General features: G+C 38.5%; 1 protein-coding gene across 50 annotated transcripts in view; it reads left to right on the forward strand.

Annotated features, from left to right (window-relative positions):
* RIMS2 (regulating synaptic membrane exocytosis 2) overlaps nucleotides 1–20031 on the forward strand; it is a 466814-nt gene extending 446783 nt beyond the window's left edge. For all 50 annotated transcript variants that reach the window (XM_078393641.1, XM_078393664.1, XM_078393670.1 and 47 more), the window contains 5 exons: nucleotides 9478–9619; nucleotides 10088–10200; nucleotides 13369–13470; nucleotides 14823–14962; nucleotides 16866–20031. In XM_078393641.1, the coding sequence (XP_078249767.1) occupies nucleotides 9478–9619; nucleotides 10088–10200; nucleotides 13369–13470; nucleotides 14823–14962; nucleotides 16866–17084 (716 nt within the window). In that variant the 3' untranslated portion in view covers nucleotides 17085–20031. The remainder of the gene's footprint in view (nucleotides 1–9477; nucleotides 9620–10087; nucleotides 10201–13368; nucleotides 13471–14822; nucleotides 14963–16865) is intronic.
* The last annotated feature ends 1727 nt before the right edge of the window (nucleotides 20032–21758 follow it).

Raw genomic sequence — 21758 nt, forward strand, 5'->3', positions numbered from 1 at the left:
GTACAACAATCTATATTTATTCAAATACAATTATGTCATTTTCTGATTGCTGCACAATGGTGGAGGGCAGGGTTTCACTTAACTGGGGGTTATTTTGGGGGTAGGGCTTATATTACGAGCATCCTGAAAAATCCTACTAGGGCTTATTTTCAGGTTAGGTCTTATTCACGGGGAAACAGGGTAGCACCAAATCTTTTATGGTAGATGATCAAGGGGTACAGGGAATAGGATAGATATGAACTTACCTGTACTCACAAAATTATTATTATTTATTTGATTTATACCCCGCCCATCTGGTATATTCTACCACTCTGTGTCAGTGTAAAACCCCCGTTTTCTTAGATTTACCTTGCTTCTGCCAACTCCAGTCTGTAGCCTATTAAGTGACTTCCATGTAAGCTCTATGTCCACTCTGTGCAACCAGAGACATTTTAAGACATGGGTAGTTCATTCTTTCTGCATTATTACCCTGATATTCTCTGCTATTTCTTATTCATGGATTTTCTGTTAAAAAAAAAACCAACACCTTTTCCTTGATTTTCGTTTGGGAGGGGCAAGAGATGGTAGCCAAAGAGTGGATGTGCGTTTGATATAGATGCATGGAGTATTTCACAGTTCCTTCCTCTCTCCACATTTTACAGGGTTCAGTGCCTGCTTCGTAATTGATTTTATCAATGAGGTTGACTTCAGTATCTAATACTGATTTGCTGCTTTCATTGAGCACTAAGGCTACCTGTTTTTTTCATGGGCTGTGTGTGTGTTTGTGTGTGAACGCGCGTGCACATGAACGTGTTCCCTTAAGGGCCCTCGAAAATATGGGAAATATTTATTTATTTATTTATTTATTTATTTATTTATTTATTTATTTATTTATTTATTTATTCAATTTCTACCCCGCCCCTCTAGACAACGTCTACTCGGGGCGGCTTACAAATAAAACACAACAATATAAACAAATATAAAATCATAAAATTTTCAAGTTATTTACGATTATAATTACAATCTTAACACTTGATTAGAAAGCAAGGCATTGCCAAGATGGCATACCAGAAAGAAAAAGAAAAGGACTAGGGATGGAAATCATTTAATTGACTGGAGGGAAGGCCTGTTTAAATAGCCAAGTTTTTAGCTGGCTTTTAAACACACCCAGCAAGGGTGCCAGCTGAATTTCGGTTGGAAGAGTATTCCAACCAAGGGGCTACCTCCGAGAAGGCCTGGTTTCTTGTTTTTTCCTTCCGGGCCTCCCTTGGCGTCAGGCCCCTCAGCCGTCCCTGCTGGCTCTGACGGGTGATTCGGGTAGATCTTGGTGGAAGACAATGATCTGCAAATATTGAGGTCCCAAACCGTTTAGGGCTTTGTAAGTAATCATAGGCACTTTAAAGTCAACACGGAAACGAATGGGCAACCAGTGCAAGGCAGCCAAAGTGGGGGAGATATGCTGATATTTCCTCACCCCACTTAGAAGTCTGGCTGCCGCATTCTGGACCCCCCGAAGCTTCCGCATCAACCTCAAAGGCAGCCCCACGTAGAGTGCATTACAATGCTCTAATCTTGAGATTACGAGCGCATGGACTAGAGTAGTGAGGGCCCCCCATCAAGATATGGTCGCAGCTGGGCAACCTGCCAATATATTATGTGGCCCTCACTGTGAAAAGTTTGGAGACCCCAGATCTAGTTGAATGCCCTTCCAATTAACTTGACATTTTAAAGATGCCTACATGTTTCTCAGATGGAAGGCATGTTTGAATCTTGGTCGGGTTGAATTTAAGTTAATTTATATCACTATAAGTCTTTCTAATACATCTTTTAGAAGATGTTCTACTATCTGAAAGCTGTCTGAAAGGCAAGTGTGTGATCATGAGTAGACATGGGACACCACAGATGCCATGGAAATCCATTCCCACCGCCACCCCCCAGAACCAGCTCGGTCCAACCACTGGTCTCTGCACAGTGCACACATTCATCATCATTGTCATCACACCAATCGTGCAAGTATTCCAGCCAGTGTGTCCCCACCTCTCCCCACAGCCAACCACTCAGCATCTAAGCAGAGAGAACCCTTCTCCTCGCTGGAGTGGTTGGCTGTGGGGAGAGGCGGGGAAGCACTTGCAGGACTAATTCCTTGTGCAGAGCCTGGTGAGTGAACCAGACTGGTTCTGGGGGGTGGGAATAGACCTCCATGTCACCTCTGATGCCACACTTTGTATCTGTATCATCTGGATATGAATATGAAGCACCCATGTCTAATAGTAATAAAATGAAACTTTAAATAAAATTTCTGGTGCCTTGAAGAAGTAGTTGGTCTTCGATAAAGTTGTTAAACACAATAGGAATGGGGCAAATCATTCTTTTGAGTTTTCCATCTACTGTATTGTCCTTGAAGGTTAATGAAAAAGCTGTGATTGTGAGAAAGGGCTGCTGTTAGTGTTCGTTTATAATCCTTGTTTAGATTATAGAATTTTTGAAGTAGTACTTGATAAATTGTGTCATAGGTGACTGAGGGATCTACAGAGGCTACCCCATGATCTTCCTAGTTTTAAAGCCATCCTCAGCGTGTTGCATTAAATGTCAAATTTGTGCTGCACAGTTCTTCCCAGGTCTAAAGACAGCCTGTTGTGGGATGAGAAGAGGTCCCTCTAGTTCCATTACATGGTTAGGGATCAATATTTCCAGGATTTTACAAGATGACAAAATAGCGAGATTAGCCTGAAGTGTTTTTGGGGGTGTGAATCTATGGGTTCTTTTCAGGGTTTTGAAACAGCAATCATGCATGCCTTTCTCCAAATTTTTGGAATCACGAGATTCCATTATTGCCATTATTGCAGTTATAAAGAGTTTTTTTTCCAGTTTGCTCAATCTGGTCTTTTAAGCTCATTGGTCTCCAGTTGCCGTTTTTTCCTATAGCAGTGTTCAGATCTGCCATTAATTCTTTTTCTGCCCCTGAAATATGTTCATGAGTAGGGCCTTTAGTTGGGTTGTTGTTAAGCTGCTTTAATAATCTCCAGGCTTCTGTATTGTTTCTTGACGTGTTTAATTCTTCCATGAGTTTTATCCAATTATCTCTTTTTGTTCTTGAGATTAAAGAAATTAATCACTGCCCAGCCAAAATGGTTCCTTTGCTCAAGGGATTTTTTCAAGTGTAAGAAATAATTATTTGTTTGGGTGACTATTTCCAGTGTTAGCCTTTGAGGCAGTTGCTTCTGCATCCTTGAAATATGGACAATTGGGATGATGTTTTCACTGCTTCGATGAACTGGCAACAGGCCTCAGGGACTGGACCAATAGAATTTCATCCAGTGTTATACTGAAGTTTTGCCAATAGGCTTTTTAAAAATTATATCTCCTGTGGAATGGTATTGGCTTGAGCATACACTATATGAGATGAAGCATTTGTTATGCTATATGTACTTCATGGTGTGCTGATGATATCAGCATTTTTCTCACAATTCGGATTATGCACAGCTCATATCGGTATTGACAGTGACAAAATGTTATGAAAAAATTGTGGTTCTGGGATTTTTAAACAACCTTCAGGGGTTGAAGTGGTTGGTTAACTTTGTAAAAGAGCAGAGTCCAGGCAACAAGAACTTCTTGGGTTAAAATCTTTTAATGTAAGTAGTATTCCACTATCAGGTAAAGAGAATTCCAGCAGAGAAGATAATTTTTAAAGATTCCCTTAACGTTTTTCAAAGAGAAGGTGTGAAAGACAGGTGATTTCCAAAAGATATTAGGAATCAGTTCCCATTGGAAAGGGCTAAGAGTAGAAGCTATCAACGGTAGAGCCAGATTGCTTAAAAATGAGCATGGAGAACAATTTTAAAAATATTTCTTAATACTGTAGTTTGAAAATATTTTTGAACCAGGCTTCGGTAACTCACTGTGAAAAAATTGCACAGCACTTTGCAGGCAAAATCACTCGGATCCACTCTGGTTTAGATGGTGTAGTTAATATAGGTCCTGTAAATGTAACTACGGCTTCTGCTTGTACTGTGTTGAAGGATAAGTTTCAGTTTTTGCAGCATGAGCATGTGGACAGGATCCTTGGACCGGTGAAGGCTACCACTTGTCTACTAGACCGTTGCCCATCCTGGCTTATAAAAGCTGCCAGAGAGAGACTTGGCTGAGTGGGTCCAAGGAGTAGTTAATGCCTCCTTGCAGCAGGGTAGCATCCCAGCTTGTTTGAAGGATGCAATAGTAAAACCATTATTGAACAAAACCCTCCTTGGACTGAGGGTTTGAATACTGAGTACTGAATATGAGTACTTCAATACTCAGTACTGAATAATTGCCGGCCAGTCTCTCATGGAGGGACGTGGTGGCGCTGCAGGTCTCTCATGTCCCATTCTTGGGCAAAGTACTGGAGCAGGTTGTGGCTTCTCAGCTCCAGGGATTCCTGGATGAGACGGATTGCTAGATCCATTTCATTCTGGCTTCAGGCCTTGTTATGGGACAGAGACTGCTTTGGTCGCCTTGGAGGATGACCAATGCTGGAAATTGGGCAGGGGTGTGTGTCCCTGTTGGTTCTGCTAGACCTCTCAGTGGCTTTCGATATCGACCATGGTATCCTCCTGGGCCATCTTTCTGGGATGGGACTTGGAGGCAGTGTTTTACAGTGGCTCCAGTCCTTCCTGCAGGAGGGAATTCAGCGGGTAGTGTTGTGGGACTCCTGTTTGACATCTTGACCTTTGGCCTGTGATTTTCCTCAGGGATCTGTTTTGTCCCCTATGCCATTTAATAGTTACATGAAACCACTAGGAGAGGTTGTCCAGAGTTTTGGGGTTTGGTGTCACCAGTACACTGATGACACCCAACTCTACTTCTCCTTTCCCTTTAAATCCAAGGAAGCTGTCTTGGTTCTCTATCAGTGTCTGGTGTCAGCAATGGACTGGATGAGGAACTTAATCCAGACAAGACAGAGGTGCTCCTGGTCAGTTGAAGACCCGATCAAGGAACTGAGTTGCAGCCTGTGCTGGAGGGGGTTACACTCCGTCTGAAGACACAGGCACACAGGTTGGAGGTGCTCCTGGATTCATCTCTGAGCCTGGATGCAGAGGTTTCAGTGGTAGCCAGGAGTGCCTTTGCACAGTTAAAACTAGTGTGCCAGCTGTGCCCATTTCTTGAGAGGTCTGATCTGGCCACAGTGACACATGCCCTAGCTATCTTGGTTGGACTACTGTAACACTATGTGGGACTGCCTTTGGAAAGTGTTTTGAAACTCCAAGGGGGCCAAAATTCCACAGCCCAATTGTTAACTGGGGCTGGTAACAGGGAACAAGTAACAATGGCTGTTACAATGGCTCCACTGGCTGCTGATCCGTTTCCGGGCACATCTCAAAGTGCTGGTTTTAACCTACAAGTCCCTAAATGGCTTGGGACCAAGCTATCTAAAAGACTGTCTCTCCCTTTATGAGCTGCCTGGGCAATCAGAGGAGGCCTTTCTCTCAGTCCACCACCGTCACAGTTGAGCTTGGTGAGGACACGGGAGAGGGCCTTCTCTGTCGCTGCTCCCAGACTCTGGAACTCCCTCCCACAGGGTCTCCCTCCAACGAGAAGCTGGACTGGCCCCATCTTTACTGTCCTTCTGCAGACAGGCAAAGACCTTTCTCTTCAGGCAGGCTCTTCCTTAATGACTAGTGGTCTGAGAGGGGTTTCAAATGGCCTGTTGTGTTCTGTTGTTTTAAATGTGTTTTAATATTGATCTTAGTTACTATTTATATAGTATTTGTTTAATTCTTTTTAAATATTTCTAGACTTACTGTTTTAGCTTTGAAATATTGTTTTAGTGATGTAAGCCACTTTGGGTCCTTTTGGGGAAAAATGTGGCATTTCTTTTGTGTGTGTGTGTATTATATATTCTTTCATATATATAAGAAAGAAAGAAAGTGCCAGTTTTTAAAAGAGAAGTGAAGTGGAGGTTTTGGTAAAGAGAAGTGAAGTGGAGGTTTTGGTAATAAACATGGAACAAAAACCCTGTAAGGTTCATGCTCATTTTGCACCAAGTATTATCAAATGGCACAAAGGAGCAGGGGAAGAAATACGTTATCCCAATAAACCTGTGTTCTGTAACATATTAAGCAAAATTATTGTTAAATCTGAAGCAGTCTATGGAAAAGATTTATGTGAAGCCTATCATGGAAAAATCCAAAAGAACTAGCAGAGATATATTTTGCCATCTAGTTCCTGGTGTATATTGTCACCAAAGTAATAGACACAGTCTTTCTTTGTAGCCATACCTATAACCAGCCTGGAATGGTTCTCAATAATCCAAGAACAGCAGAGCTTAGACGTGATAACATACTTCAACACTTTGCCCAAAAATGGAATATTGGAGACTGGCTGAAAATGATCTAATATTGTCAAACCCAGAGAGACTGTTTTCAAAAAATGAACAGTCAACAACAAAAGTATCACAATTGCCTGTTTTAAGCATGATGGAATCACTCTGTGCTGTAAAGAGACATTCATCGTTCTCTTTGTTCACTCAACCAATCTGTCTTTCCCAGCCAGTGTTATAATCTAGAGGACGGTAAACATCACCTCCCTAGGATCCTTTCTTCTCATATCTCTAGATGTTGAAAACCAATCACTGTAACTGGACAAGCAGAGGACAGCGTTGCATCAGCTGGACCTGGACAAACTATGATTTAAGAATGGGGGTTCAGTGGGTTCAATATGCACAGGATCAACATTCTAAAGTTCATTATTTGTGTTAATAATGCTGTTATCATTTTGAAAGTTCATTTTTTGTGTCTGTATCCCTCTTCACTGAGTCCCTACCCACATAAGGTATATTTATACATAAACCTATGGATAAATAATTCAGTCCTTGTATCTGAGGAATTGGGTTGTAATCCACTAAGTCTCACAATGAAATGACACTTCTATACTTTTGCTTTTATTCTTTTTTTGTCATACATGCTAAAGCAGACTAACATGACTACCTCTTCAAAAACTAGTAAAATATTATATGTTAATAATTTTAGAAATCGAATTCGTGCAGTTGCATATTAAGTACTGATCTAAAAGAACTGGAAATAGAATATTAACCTGTGATTTGGAAAATTGCTTGGTGAAGCTAAAAATCTGTTGTTTATCAAAACACATTTTTCTGAGACAGGTTAATGTCATCCAGTTTCTCTGTCCCCACTTCTTATGCATTGACATTTAGAATACTTTTCATAATGGACTCTTTCATAACTAAATATGAGCTTCTCCTGTGTAGCACTTTATGCTGCAAGATGTGAAAACCCCAAATGCACTATTTGGATGTATATCAAAACCTTATTAAGATTTACATCACAGAAATGGTGGGTATGACATATTCCTTGTCAGCCAAACATATTATTTCACAATGAGCTCTATACCTGTCATTCATGATTAAAAATTGGTATCGCCACTCTTTCAGAGGTACAGTAATAAGCTAATGGGGTTCGTTTTGCTACTTAGAATATTTTGAATATGCAGAAAAAAATAGTCTTAAAATACACTGTTAGGGATCAGTGATGCATGTGGTTTTACAAATTACTATGGCATTTGTTGCTTTTTCTAGTGTTCTTTTTAGCAGACGCAACTGCATAATTTCAGGGACAGGAATAGGTGTCACTCTCTTGTCCATAGTGTGGTACAGTATTGGTAGAAAAGTGTATGACCAACATAGAAGAGGATATGAAGTGAAGCTCTTAATAATTTTATTTTCATTATATTGACTGTGAAGTTATCAACATTAGCAGATTAAAAGTAAACCTCATATTTTTGCCGATGGGCCAATGTATAAATCTGTGCTCATAGTAGTTGCAACTTTCTTTCCATTGCTCCGCCAACTGTCTACGACCCTCAAAATCTGATCAAGAAGGTTTCCCAGCACTCCAAAGCAAGTTTTAGGGTACATGGAGGTGTTGCAGAAGCAAAGAGGAACCCCCACTCACTGCAGCTGCTTCTATTCACAGAAGCACACTAGTGAATCCACTTTTTCTGACTGAAATAAAGTGGACACCCCTATGCCAGGGGTGTCACCTTTCCAGGAGAAAATGGTGATTCCTGTAAGTTGTTTTTGTAATGCACAGTGCCCTTTACATAGTATAAGAGGACCAGGTTTCTGCCTAGAGAATGGGGAGGAAAATAGAGGAAGGGGGCCTTTCAGTTTTACAGGCCTGTAAGAATATGGAAGAGAAATGAAAGTGAAAATTTCAAGTGATAAGTTTGTATACAGTAGAACCCCTCATACCTGCTAGGGATTGGTTCCAGACCCCTCCCCTGGATACAGAAAACTGTCAATCATAGCATACATGCTATATATAGCATGTTTTTTAAAAAAACCAGAAAAAACATTACAGTGGAACCTCTACTTAAGAACTTAATCCGTTTTGGAATGGTGTTCTTAAGTTGAAACGTTCTTAAGTTGAAACAAAATTTCCCATAGGAGTGGACTGAAAACCAATTAATCCGTTCTGGCTGTTTTTTTGTTATGTAGAGGTGCGTTCGTACATTGAAGCATTAGTTCCCATAGGAACTAATGCAAAGCTGTTTAATACGTACTCTACCACTAGGGGGAGAATTTTTTTTTAACCTAAGATGACCTAAGGTTAAAAAAAGAGCAGGAAAGGTTTTTTTTCCTGTTCTTATCTTGGATTTCTGTTCTCAAGTAGAATCAAAATTTAGCAAATGGAGCTGTTCTTAAGTTGGATTGTTCTTAAGTAGAGACGTTCTTAAGTAGAGACCCCACTGTATTTTCACATGCATTACCAGAACTGACCACTAGAAGGAGACAGAGACCATGCGAACAAGCTCTTCACTAACAAGTATTCATATTGTGGTCTCTTATGCCCTCTAGTGGCCAGTTCTGCTAATAAATGTGAAAATAGTTATTTATGGATCTTTTTGTTTTGATATTTTTAATATTTTCAAACTGTGGAGAAGTGGATCAGTGGATACTGATCCCATTGTTAAGGGGGTCCTGCTGTATTGTGTCCTGCTTTCTTGTTTTCATTACCTTCTGGTGACAAAATAAAGGATGACTTATTGAATCTTGTTGTCAAATCATATTTTAAATGGAGTCCTAACTGAAATTTTCACTTCATATTTAAATAAACCAAATATAGTACAGGTAGTTGCCATGATATGCTTTGATTTAATGATTATGTTTCAATTTTAATAATTATATTTTGTTGAGGGGAAACTTTTACCCAAATACAGTAATTTTCATAATGTGTATCAGATTTAATGTACAGGTTTTTATATATATCAGTTAGACATATATGTCTACAAGCCACTGCTGCTTATAGTAAATTATACAACTAATGCATTTTAAGCATTTGTGATGTTGTGCTCGATTGTATATATTCAACTGCAGTTGCGTTTTTGTTTTTTTAAATGATCATATGGATTGGTCTTTTACATTGTCCTGTTCCAGGTTTTTGTTTGTTTGTTTGTAAATTATAGTCATTTGATACTACTAAGTATTTTGCTACATGTCTTTAGAAGCAGGTGGCAAAAAGCTAAAGAGCACAGTCCAGAGAAGCACAGAAACTGGGTTGGCTGTGGAAATGAGAAACTGGATGACACGTCAAGCCAGCCGGGAATCTACAGATGGCAGCATGAACAGCTACAGCTCTGAGGGGAAGTAAGTATTAGACATTTGTCGCAATGTTCTGGTCTCAAAATTCAGCAAAAAAGGACAAAGTCCCACTGATTGCTTTTTTATTGCAGGCAGCTTGTCATTGTAGACCTCCATGTGGTGTACCCTGCTCTCCTATAGGGAGCATGCACCATCTGGGAGCACAGCTGAATATATGCAATGTATATAGCATTTTTTTTAAAAAGCAAGCAAGCAAATTAATGATATTGCTTGAGAAAGTTTTTTCTAAACCATTATTCTCAGAATTCACAAGAAGTAATTTTTCAGTGTGCCTCATCTGTTTTTGGATTATGTATAAGCTTTCTTTCTTTTTTTGTCCAAACAAAATTGTTTTAGCTTTGACGTTTTCTGCATATATACAAGTGAATGTACTGTTGGGGACCAGATTCATATCATGGTCTGTAAATTTTCACTTTAGAATACTGTTACTAAAGCAGGTTTGTTTTCCATTAGTTTGATCTTTCCTGGTGTTCGGTTGGCTGCAGACAGCCAGTTCAGTGATTTTCTGGATGGACTTGGTCCTGCACAGCTTGTTGGGCGCCAGACCCTGGCTACTCCAGCAATGGGTAAGCAATGTAGGCTTTTTAATTAGCAAAACTCTATTTGCCTTGGGCTTGTTTGATGGATTTAGGCTTAGCTCAAGTTTAGAAGAGAAGCCAAATATCCCTAAACCTCCAGAAATTCCAGCACATTCTTAGGTGCTGACAACTCACAGATGTAAACTTGTATTGATTGTATGATCAAAAATCCTTGTTGCTTACTAATTTTTCTGCTGTTTCCAACTTTTCCATAGCAACAGTACTTGTCCATGTTTTTGAAGAAGCACTTCTATCTCATTGTGAAAAGCAGAATTGGTGCAAAGATAGCAATTACCAGTACTCCGAAGGCATATCCTCCCAGTTTATTCATAAACTAGGATTGGGCATGAATTGTAGAATCATAGAATAGTTAAGTTGGAAGGGGCCTATAAGGCCATCAAGTCCAACCCCTTGCTTGATGCAGGAATACAAATCAAAGGATATCTGGCAGGTGGTTGTCTATGTTTCTCTTGAATGCCTCCAGTGTTGGAGCACTCACCACCTCCTGAGGTAATTTGTTTCACTGTTGTACCGCTCTAACAGTTAGGAAGTTTTCCCTGATATTCAACCGAAATCAGGCCTCCTGTAACTTGAGCTCATTGTTGCATGTCCTGTACTCTGTGTTGATTGAGAACAGATCTTGCCCCTCCTCTATATGACAGCCTTTTAAGTATTTGAAAAGTGATATCATATCACCCCTCTGTCTTCTTTTCTCAAGGCTAAATTTCAGTCATCACAGAATATTCTGATGTCATGAAGATTGCAAATAAACATTGACTGGGGCATCACGGCTTTAAAGAGATGACATTTCAACCACCACCTTTGTGTTATTAAAAGCACAGGTGGGCTCCATAGGTTTCTGCCCTTTTTATGCCCCCCCACTGCTACTTTTATTCTTACTAAAAAATCTAGGATAGGGCAGCAGTGAAACTGTAGCAAAAAGCTGCTTTGCTCTTTAAAGCAAGGCATACAGAAATTTTGAAGTTCAGCAGCACTACCAGAAGCACATCACTAAGCTTCAGAACAAGAGATAGTCCCCAGTAGTTTTTTTCCCTTTTTCCCACTACTACACTCAAAAATGTCAACATGTTGATATCTAGTTCTGTAGTAGAGGAGGCTTTGATGGGGACATAAGGGAGGGCCTTCTGAGAGGCTGCTAGAACCCCTTTCCATGTGTAACAAAGCAGGCCGTTTCTATCAGAACAGAGACAGCTTGGGTTACCTTGATGAATGACCTACTTTGGAAAATGGACAAGGGGAATGTGCCCTTTTGGTTTTGCTGGACCTCTCTGCAGCTTTTAATATCACCAACCATGGTATCTTTCTGGGGCACCTCTCTGTGATGTGGCGTTCCCCAGGTTCAATCATATCTTCTTACTATTCGACATTGACATGAAACTGATGGGAGAGGTTGTCTGGAGTTTGGGGGTTTGGTACCATTAGTATGCTGATGACACCCCTGCTCAATTTCTCCTTTTCATCTGATTCCAAGGAAGCTGTTCTGTGCCTAAGCCAATGCCTGTTGTTAGTGATGAACTAAATGAAGGCTAACAAGCAGAAACTTAATCTAAACAAGGCAGAAGTGCTCCTTGTCAGTCACAAGGCAAATCAGGAGATAGAAATCCAGCCTGTTGGGTTACACTCCCCTGAAAAGTCTGGTTTGCAGCTTGGATATGCTCCTAGATTCAACCATGAGTTTGAATGTTTCAGAGGTGGCAAGGAGTGCCTTTGAATGATTAAATCTGGTTCACCCACTGCACCCATTCCTTGAGATGTCCAGCCATGGTGACACATACCTGCAATACGATCTATGTGGAGCTGCTTTTGAAGTATTTGGAAACTTCAGTTGGTTATTGTCTATAGACCCCTGTACAGCTTGGGTCCAGGCTGTTTTAAAGATTGTATCACCCATATCAGCCATTTTGGCTTTTAAGATTGTCTGATTCTAAGATGTACAGTAGGTTCCACCATCTTCCCAAACTCATTTTGTTTAGGGCACAAGAGAAGGCCTTCTCATTCACTGCTCTAAGGCATAGAATGCACTACCCAAGAAGCCATGTTGGCCCCTTCACTATTATCCTTTCGTCAACAGACAAAGAGTTTCTTTTTCAGGCAGGCTTTTAAGCAAAAATTAGAGGTCTAGGGAATGTGTATTTATTAAATATAGAGATTTTAAAAACTTTTTTTAAATGTTCATAATTTTTTTTAAATCTTGGTTTTAATATTGACTAATGTTTAATCGCTTTTGTATAGTATTTTAAACCTGTTAGCATTATTTAGTTTAATTGTAGTAAGCCTCCTTCTTTAATATAACTAATATAAACAAACAAATCAGTAGACATTATTTAGGCAGACCTTGTGCCACTAATTAGCTGTTGTACAATATGTCGTGGAAGATCTTTTATTTTTATGGAAATTCTCTTATGGGCAGAACTCCCTTTCACTAGAGGGTAGGCTCTTATACTAGGCACTTTCATTGGCCTCCCTTCCATGAGCAGGCAAAGGCATCTTTAACTGGCTTCAGATCTTTTAATATTGTGGATTTTTTTTAGTACAGCATGTTGCACATTCTTCTTTGTCTGTGTGTTTTTAAATGCCTTTAGATTATTTAAATTCAGTGGTTTTTTTATGATAGCTTTTTATTTTATTTTCAATATTTCTTAATATTTGTTTGCTCTGTTAATCTGTATCTCTTTTAATTCAATGGAAGAAAGGTAGATATAAATTTAAAAAATTCAGACATTGTGTTGATGGTCAATGTAGCCCATTTTCAGCAAATGCCTATCTCTGGAAGGGTGAACGACTCAACTGGTCTTGTAATTCCCATTATAGTCTGCTGGTTAGGGTTGACTTTGGTAAAATATGTCCAATGCTTTGAATGTTTTGTCATGCAAATTTAAAATCTGCCACCCATTCTTGTAACTGAGGATGCCAGCACTTGTGCTGAGAAAACAAGCAAGATGTGCAGTATATTATACATAATGTCTTCATTTTATATGACTTGATAAGCATGATGATTAGACAAGGGCTGGTCACTTAGTTTTTATGACAATAACTAGGGGAAAAGAAAAATGATTTCTAATTAATTGCATTAATTTAATATACTGTAACTGTTGCTGTTGTGCACTGCAGTACTTGTTTGTTTTACCTTCTTAGGTGATATCCAAGTTGGAATGATGGACAAAAAAGGACAACTGGAGGTGGAAATAATACGAGCTCGAGGCCTTGTTGTAAAACCAGGTTCAAAGACACTGCCAGGTATGAGAAATATGCATCAATCCCATAATTGAGAACACTGACAACACATGAACAATTTCATTTGTAAACCCTTGGCCACACCTGCCAAAGTGTTATCTCATAGAACCATTTCAACAGAACTTCCTCTGTGTCTCTGTATGGTATGAACTATTAGATTTTTTAATGGAACATCCTAGGTTGTCTTACAATGTAATAAATTTACCTTTATATATAATCTATTTATTTAAAACATTTATATGCCACTTTTCTCCTAAAGGATCCAATTATTTATATATTAAATCAGAAAAGAAGAACATTGTATTTAGTGCTAAGATGTTTATATTTCATCATATTTAATATGTGGATTTAATTATGGAAGTTTTTACTGTTCTTTGGACCCAAAACTTCAACAGCTGTTAACTGGGGTTTTTTGTGGGTTTTTTTTATTCCCTGTTGGAAACCACAATGAACCAAGTGTGGCTTTCTGAGTGGTCATCTGTGAATTCACACGTGTGGGTTTTGTGCTTGTGAAAAGCTCTCTTTTGGTACTTTTTGCAATGATGCAGAGTTTTGGTGGCAGCCCTCATGAATATGCAAGTGTCTTATTCTCTTCTCACTTCCAGGTCTACTTCAGTGAAAGTAGTTTTGCAGAAGATATTAAACTGGGTTGGAGTTAGGTTGTCTGAATTTGCAGATGACTGCTCAAAGACTCATGTTTTCGCATTAGCTACCTGTTTTAATTCCTGGTATCTGGCAGCACTACTGGACATACGATTGAAAATGAGTTGAGATTGTCAGAGTCTCTGTGTAGTGAATGGAATAAGCAAATTTAAAGGCATGTGTATTGTTGAGGTGGGCTGTGAAAGCTAGTGTGGAAACACAGTTACTTGTGATGGGACAAAATACTGAAGAAAAGTAATTGTGAGGTGGTGGGGGGGGTTGACCGCACTGAGGATAGGAATAAGATCCGACTAAAATTCTACTCCACTCTAGAATAACCTGATCATGAGTCTATACATGTTCAAAAGCCATATGTAAAGTCACAGAGGCTGAAAAGAAGAATGTGTGCAATTCTGAGAGGAAGAGAGAGGAAAAAGAAGATTGATTCTCCAGAGTGCACAAATATTTATTTATTTATTTTATTTATTTAATTTATACCCCGCCTATCTGGCCCACCGGACCACTCTTCCTGGAGTGTCCAAATGTCTTCCTGGAGAAGTTGGTACATGTACCACATACCACTGATATACTTGATAATTCTAAATAAAGCATTAACTAGCTAAATGTCAGGATTTTGCATGTGGTGGTGAAAGAATGTACTTAATGTAGAAAATAGGACTCTTAACAGATCTTTTGTATTTTTTCCCTCAAAGCACCATATGTAAAGGTGTACCTATTAGAAAATGGAGTCTGTATAGCCAAAAAGAAAACAAAAGTGGCAAGAAAAACGCTGGAACCTCTTTACCAGCAGCTGTTGTCATTTGAAGAGAGTCCTCAAGGGAAAGTTTTACAGGTAATTTGCACCCTTAGCCATGTATATCTAAATCCATCCATTTCAGTATCATTAATTGAATGTGCCTAACGGCAACTCCAGCATTATGCTTTCAGGCTATCTTAAAACTGCAGTTACTGATGTGGTGCCTATGAATACTTTCCATTTCCTTGTGATTTTAAACTAATGTCTTATTTTTAAAAAAGAAAAATAAATAATTGGGATTCTGGCTTGTTGCAAAGCAGTACACTGAGTTTAGGTACTATCTTTATTTTAAATATGTAATGCCTCTGAGCCCCATGGATATTCTTTGAAAATAAATACAGTGGATAGCTGGAGCCCTACATTTCATTCTGAAGTACGCAGTCTCCTGTCCCAAAAGGAAAGGAAGAGTGAGAGTATCTCAAAAGAAGGCATTTCATTTGTGAAGATGCAACAAATAAGGGGACATTTTGCCTTTGGCATGTGTATATGGTTTCCCCTTTCTGTGTGACTGTTTTGTGATTTGGCCAACTACCTATCTGATTATTTTATGAGAGAATTCGCAGCCCTCTCAAAAACCCTAATTTGCCCATGCTGAGAAGCTTGGGGACACCTTCATTGATTATTCTCAGCTAAATATTTTTACATGAGTATTCATCTGCAGCGCAAGTGAATTATACTTCAATTTGCTGCCCTAAGTCTTTAAGAGTAAGCCAGTAATGAACACCCAGTAACAGATGTCATCCTTTTATCTTGTGTTATTTTTGAGCCATTAATGAATAACTAAAATAGATACCATAGTTCTTACATTATTTTCTGTCTAGATGGTTTATTCAGTGCTTGACTTGCAGTATCTTCTGTGTATGCTGTGACTATGCATTATCCCCATTCTGTTGTCAGGTCTCCAAGACTGAGAGAAATCCAAGAAATGAACAGATGATGACTAAGAATGTTAGGTTTTTTTTTTTAAACAGAGGTTAGCCAAAATATCAAACTCTCATTCTATTTAACATAAGGAATGAGTGTCATGAAGCGCATCTAGGCACCTCCTCAATTTCTGCTTATGCCTTATGATGCTTAGTTGAAAGGCTAAAATTTGAAACAATGATAGTGTTTTTCACAGGACAGACTGACTATGATTAGGCTAAGTGATTAATTACATTAGGTTTTGATTTATTATTTTAACTCACTGTTTTTGCTTAATGGCAGACAAAGCAAATTATAAAATTAAAGGAAAAATAAAATAGCTAAAATATATGCAATACACAGACTTAATGGATCAAAGGAATTGGAAACTGCAGCTCATAAAAGCAAATCCACTGATTTGGTTTATGCATATTAAGAGTACTCTTTCTCTCCTTCCCTTTCTGTCAAATCCCAATCCATATTTCAAGCTTCTTGAGCCTCTTTACTTTGTCTGAAGGAGGCTATTGGCACTGGGAGATTCTGAATCTTCTTCACTGTGTTCAGCACGGGTGAGCAGCCATCACAGTCTTGCGAGGCTGCTGGTATTCCAGAACTCACAAAAAAGTTATACCGCATTGTACCACCACTGCTGATTTTGCCACCAAAATAGGACAATTGGGAAGCAACACTTTTCCTTTTAAATAAGGCATGCATTCCTTGCTTATGATTTGCATTTGCTTCTAGGAAGCTTTTAGGAGCATAAATCTACTTACAGGCAAGGCTGACAGAGCACATACCTTGCTGAGAAGCAAAACTATATTTTCAAAAATAAAAAAGCACTTTTGTGCCACCAAATTTCAATGGTAAAATCACCAATGGTGACAGGACCCTTAGGGAATGTGGAAGGGATGTGTACAAAAATGATTTGGGCCTCACGTGGCCCAGAAGCTATCTTCTGGACCATCCTGTTAGTACTAATGTGAAGAACCAAATTCCTCCACTACTGAAATCGTATTTTCTCTTTTTAATCTAACAGATTATCGTGTGGGGAGACTATGGACGTATGGATCACAAATCCTTCATGGGCGTGGCACAGATACTGTTAGATGAATTGGACCTGTCCAATATGGTGATTGGTTGGTTCAAACTTTTCCCCCCTTCATCCCTAGTAGATCCAACTTTAGCCCCTCTTACAAGAAGGGCTTCTCAATCATCTCTTGAAAGTTCAACAGGACCTTCTTATGCTCGCTCATAGCAGCTGTGAAACTGTTGTCATAGCAACCAGCGTTACAAAAATATTAATAATAACAGGTCGCAAACCCTGGTAACACTGCATGCTTAATGTTGTGTCTTTGGAGCCTGTTCCTAGGGCTATAAAGCGATTCTGTGTTCTCAGAGGAAGTCGCACACATTGTGCTCTCAAGAAGGTCCTCAGGTGAAGGAGTGGAGCTGGAAAGAACTGAATGGTCCGAAGTTCAGTGACGCTCAACTTTTAGTCCAATCTGAAGCCATGGATTAAACTAAAGAATCAAGCTGTCTCATGCAACAAGAATCCCTTTTAATGGTACATCTATTTTATTGCTCCCTTTTCGTTCTCTGCCCCTTCCTGCCCGCCCCCTGCTCCTAAGCCTTGGTTATGCCACAGAAATATGGAGCTACCCAAAGAAGCCCGGCCATAAGTCATTGGAAGGATGGAAGAAAAGCGGGTAATTACAGGAGAATCAGCTGTCAGTGTGTCACTAACAGCAGAGGAAACTTGCCTTATCGGAAAGGTTGAAGACTTACGGTGGCAGGCTTTGTTACTCCAGCTGTTCCTGGAGTCAAATCCAGTGTGTGGACTCTGAAAAATAAAATTCTGTGGCTGTACTGTACTGTATGAAATTAAAGACACTTTTTTTGCATGGACACAGATTATGCTGAACACTTAAAATTATTTTCTTGGGGCTGCAACTTGCAAAAAAAGAATAAATCAGCCATTTTCAACAATTTATATTATTTTTAAAAATAAATTTCACTAGTGCATGGTTTTAAAAGGGAGAGAATGCAACAGGGTGATAAGACACACCAAGTTTATCATTCTTTAAATCAATCATGGTCTGTGTTTTTGCAGACATAAATGAAAAAAAATTTCTAGCAAATATTTAAAATTATGTTTATGTGACAAGAAATAAGTGTAATATATTAAATTTATTTAAATGTCAAAGGTATAAGCCTTGTAAAGATCAACAATATGTGCAAATTGTACATTTCCTTTCCCTTATTGTCTCTTCCTCCCTCCTTTTGCTCTTTCATTCCCTTCCTACCTCCCAGGATGACCATTATACTCAGAAACTGCTACTTTTTGACTTATTATTCTCATGCTCCATATTTCGTTCAGGGTTGCAGATAATTCTGCATTTCTGAAATCTTTGAGGAAAAAATTGTTTAAGAAATTTTTTCAAGCATGTTGAAAAGAATTTTGCAACATGGCTTGGGGAGTACATTATAATAATTCAGCATGTATTTGATAAAAAACAATTTGAACTTTTTTGCAATTTATTGTACAGTGCATGGATACTTATTTTCTTTTTTTCCCTCACCTTCAAATTAAATTCTGCAGCAAAATACTGGAATCATGTGGCCATTTGTAAAATGTCTTCAATAAATTTGTTTTCAGCACCAGCATCATTCATTCACAGTCGAGCTATCATTTCTGGATGGTCTTGAAAAAATAACATGGCAGTCTTACTAATTCATCATCTTATCATTTGCACTGAGCCAAACAAATTGCTACCCATTTAGGGTGACAGTAAATAGCAATTAAGTGATTCTTCTATATTTTTGAAAATCATGTTTGTGACAGCAAATCAGTGAATATGAGCCTGATTTTTCAAAGTCACAATTTGAGCTGCAATCCTGTTTTTTATTTAATCTTTAAATTAAAGGCACATGCCATAAGAAATGGAAGGATTACACATTTTGATTTTTAAAACACCTTAAGTACATGCAATTTCTTAATTTTTGACACCATCACCAGGAGCCTAAATGCAACAACATAGATATTGAAAGAAACAAAATTTTGTCTCTTGTAGCAGATAATTTAGTACCATTGGAAGAGGGATGCAAAGGGTGGACATTGTAAATCCAAATCTCTTATTATCTCCTGATGAGAGGGAATGTAACTTGTTAATGTTCAAGTACATTATTTTTTTTCTTTTTCTTTTTCTTTTTTCTTTTGTCTTTAGATGCCTTTAATACATACCTATTGTTTAATGTTGAAGCATTGCAATAATCTTTTAATACACACAATGTTTAAATTAAGGCCATGCACATAAATACTCTGATTTAGTATGAAGAATCTGTAATATTTTCCCCAATGTACATGAGTCATAGGTGGGGAAAAGAAACAATAGGTAACTCTTTGAATGCCTTTGGTCTGCTGAGGTGTGACTGAATATAAATCAAAATGAGGGTTAACACATCATGTTTGCCCATGATACATGAGCCCCATTGAAATGAATGGGGATTGTTTAGTTCAGAATGCCTGATGCATTGCACTCATGCAACAAACTAGAACTTCATTTGTGCACCAGTTGATATTAATGTACTCAGAGTTTCTCCTATATTGTAAATAATGGAGAAGTTCTTGCTGGTGGGAGTTCCATTTGTGTATGAGAGCTCTTGCGGCCATAAGAAATTACCTAGAGTGGAAGGATAGCTTTATTCTACAGTTATGTATAAACTAAGTTAAAGAAGACTAGTAAGTTGTGTTGATTGAAATTATTTAATCAACCATGTATGAGCAACTGATGAACATGAAAATCACTTTTTAAATATGTGACTCCTGGTACTGTGACATGCAGTTAATGCATACTTTTATGCATATTCCTATATAAAATTATTTCTAATTAATATGAGAAGGACATGACCATATGGGAAATCTGTACATACCTGGTCATTATGCAGTATTTATTTTAAAAGTTGATTGTATTTTTTTTAATACTCACACATCTGCAACTCTTCTTATAATTTAGTCATGTAAATAGCACTTCCAGTGACCACAGCTGTCTTGTACATACTCTGTTTTAAAAGTAAAAGGAACTGAAGTTGGGAGAGAAAGGGGCAGATTAGGCCTGTTAATGAACACCAACTAATGTAAATCGAATTCATTCTGGTGATGGTTATTTATTTAACACTTTAAATAAAACATTTTCTTTACAGAAGTTGTAAGTGATTCTTTCTCTCATATTTGTCTTTCAAAAAAGACTCTGGTGATCTCCTTGAAGGATAAACCCACCCCCCAAAACCTTGAAAATCCACCTAGTGAGGAGATCCCTTCAAAAAGCCCTGCAGATTTTCTAGAGAAAAGTCTCCACACTAGAACTGCTGTGACGATCCTACTGAAATAAGCAGGAGCACAGATGTGCTCTTACAAAAATCCCACTATTACCGTTGATCTTGTTTAACAAAAAAAGCCGGTATTTATTTTGTATGGTTAGCAAAAACTGCTCAACTCACTGGCCTTGAAGTAATTGTTGCAGTTACATGTGATGGTTTTTAATACTGTATACAGCTATCACATCAAATGATTTGTCTGTGCAATGCAATGTCCAATTTAGTTTGTTACTATTTTTAGAATATGCTGTCTCATTCTAGCCCTTCCTGCTGTTTTTCTGTCTTTCAGCTATTCAAAGTACTGCGTTTTAGCTATTTTCCCATTTTATTGCTTACATGAGGCATACAATGAACAGATTTAGAGTAAAGTGTTTGTGTTTGTTGAGCAACCTCTTCCAGGCCCTATCTGAGCAGCATTATTAGCCCTGTGAATACTGTTTTATATTCCACAGAACATTGGGGCAAACTTTAGGTTCTCTAGAACTCTTCACTAGGTGATACAGTTGTAGCCATCAAGCAGATATGGCCACGAGTAGTGTGTGCACGCGTGCAGCCCCCCTACTTGAGTTCTGGAAAATGTAAAGGATCCCTTCTGCAATTTGACATTTTTCTTGATCTTAATAAGGATGTTGTGTAGTAGTGATGTACGGTACCTACACATCTTTGCCTCAATTCATATTCTAAACTACAACTTTCAGGATTTCGCCCACTACAATTAAACTGCTTCAAGCTGCTTTAGAATCTCTGAAAATTATTAGATGCTACTATATGAATTAGTACATGATTATTCTGTGTGTTGATGCTTTGTTTCCTTTAAATCAGAGATGAGGAATGTGTGACCTTCCATATGTTATTGGACTGCAACTCCTTTCAGTCAAACCTGTACTGTATAATTAATGGTAAAGGTTTACAGGAATTGTACAAAAAAGCTGGAAGTCTGTACATTACTACTTTTGAAGCATCATCCTAAGAAAGACATAAGCCAATCTGCAAATGTCTTCACAAGGATAATATACTAGTGAGATCAATCACTAAAGTATGCTGTTACTTGATGGCTCACAAAAAGCCTTTCTGGAAGTAGTTCTTTCTCCAGTACCTGGGGAGCAGTCCCGGACCCCCCTGTAGATTTCAGGGCAGTGACATAAGCACCTCAATAATATTTATAAGATATTTTGCAGCAATGTTTCCCAACCTGGGGGTTGTGACCCCCAAGGGGGCCGTGAAGTGTTTTCTGGGAGTCATGGGTTACCTTATATGTATTGTAGTCCTTGTTAAATAATTATTTCTTTGACCTTTTAGAGCAGGATATTCAAGTTAGCCTATATGTGTATGTATGAGAAACAAGCCCTTTGGGGAAGAAAGAAGCCTCTATTTTCTGAGAAGGGATGACTTTACCCCATTTAAAATGTCTTCTTATGCAAACATGGTGGGGGATGTCACATGTTACTTGGCTATTATAAAAGAGGACCATGTTTCGAAAAAGGTTGGGAAGCACAGCTTTACAGGATAGTGAGCACAGTGTACTCAGGATTGTCAGCAAAGAGTTGATTGTTGA

Source organism: Pogona vitticeps, chromosome 4, assembly GCF_051106095.1.
Source record: "Pogona vitticeps strain Pit_001003342236 chromosome 4, PviZW2.1, whole genome shotgun sequence".
In the NCBI taxonomy this organism is placed as follows: Eukaryota; Metazoa; Chordata; class Lepidosauria; order Squamata; family Agamidae; genus Pogona; species Pogona vitticeps.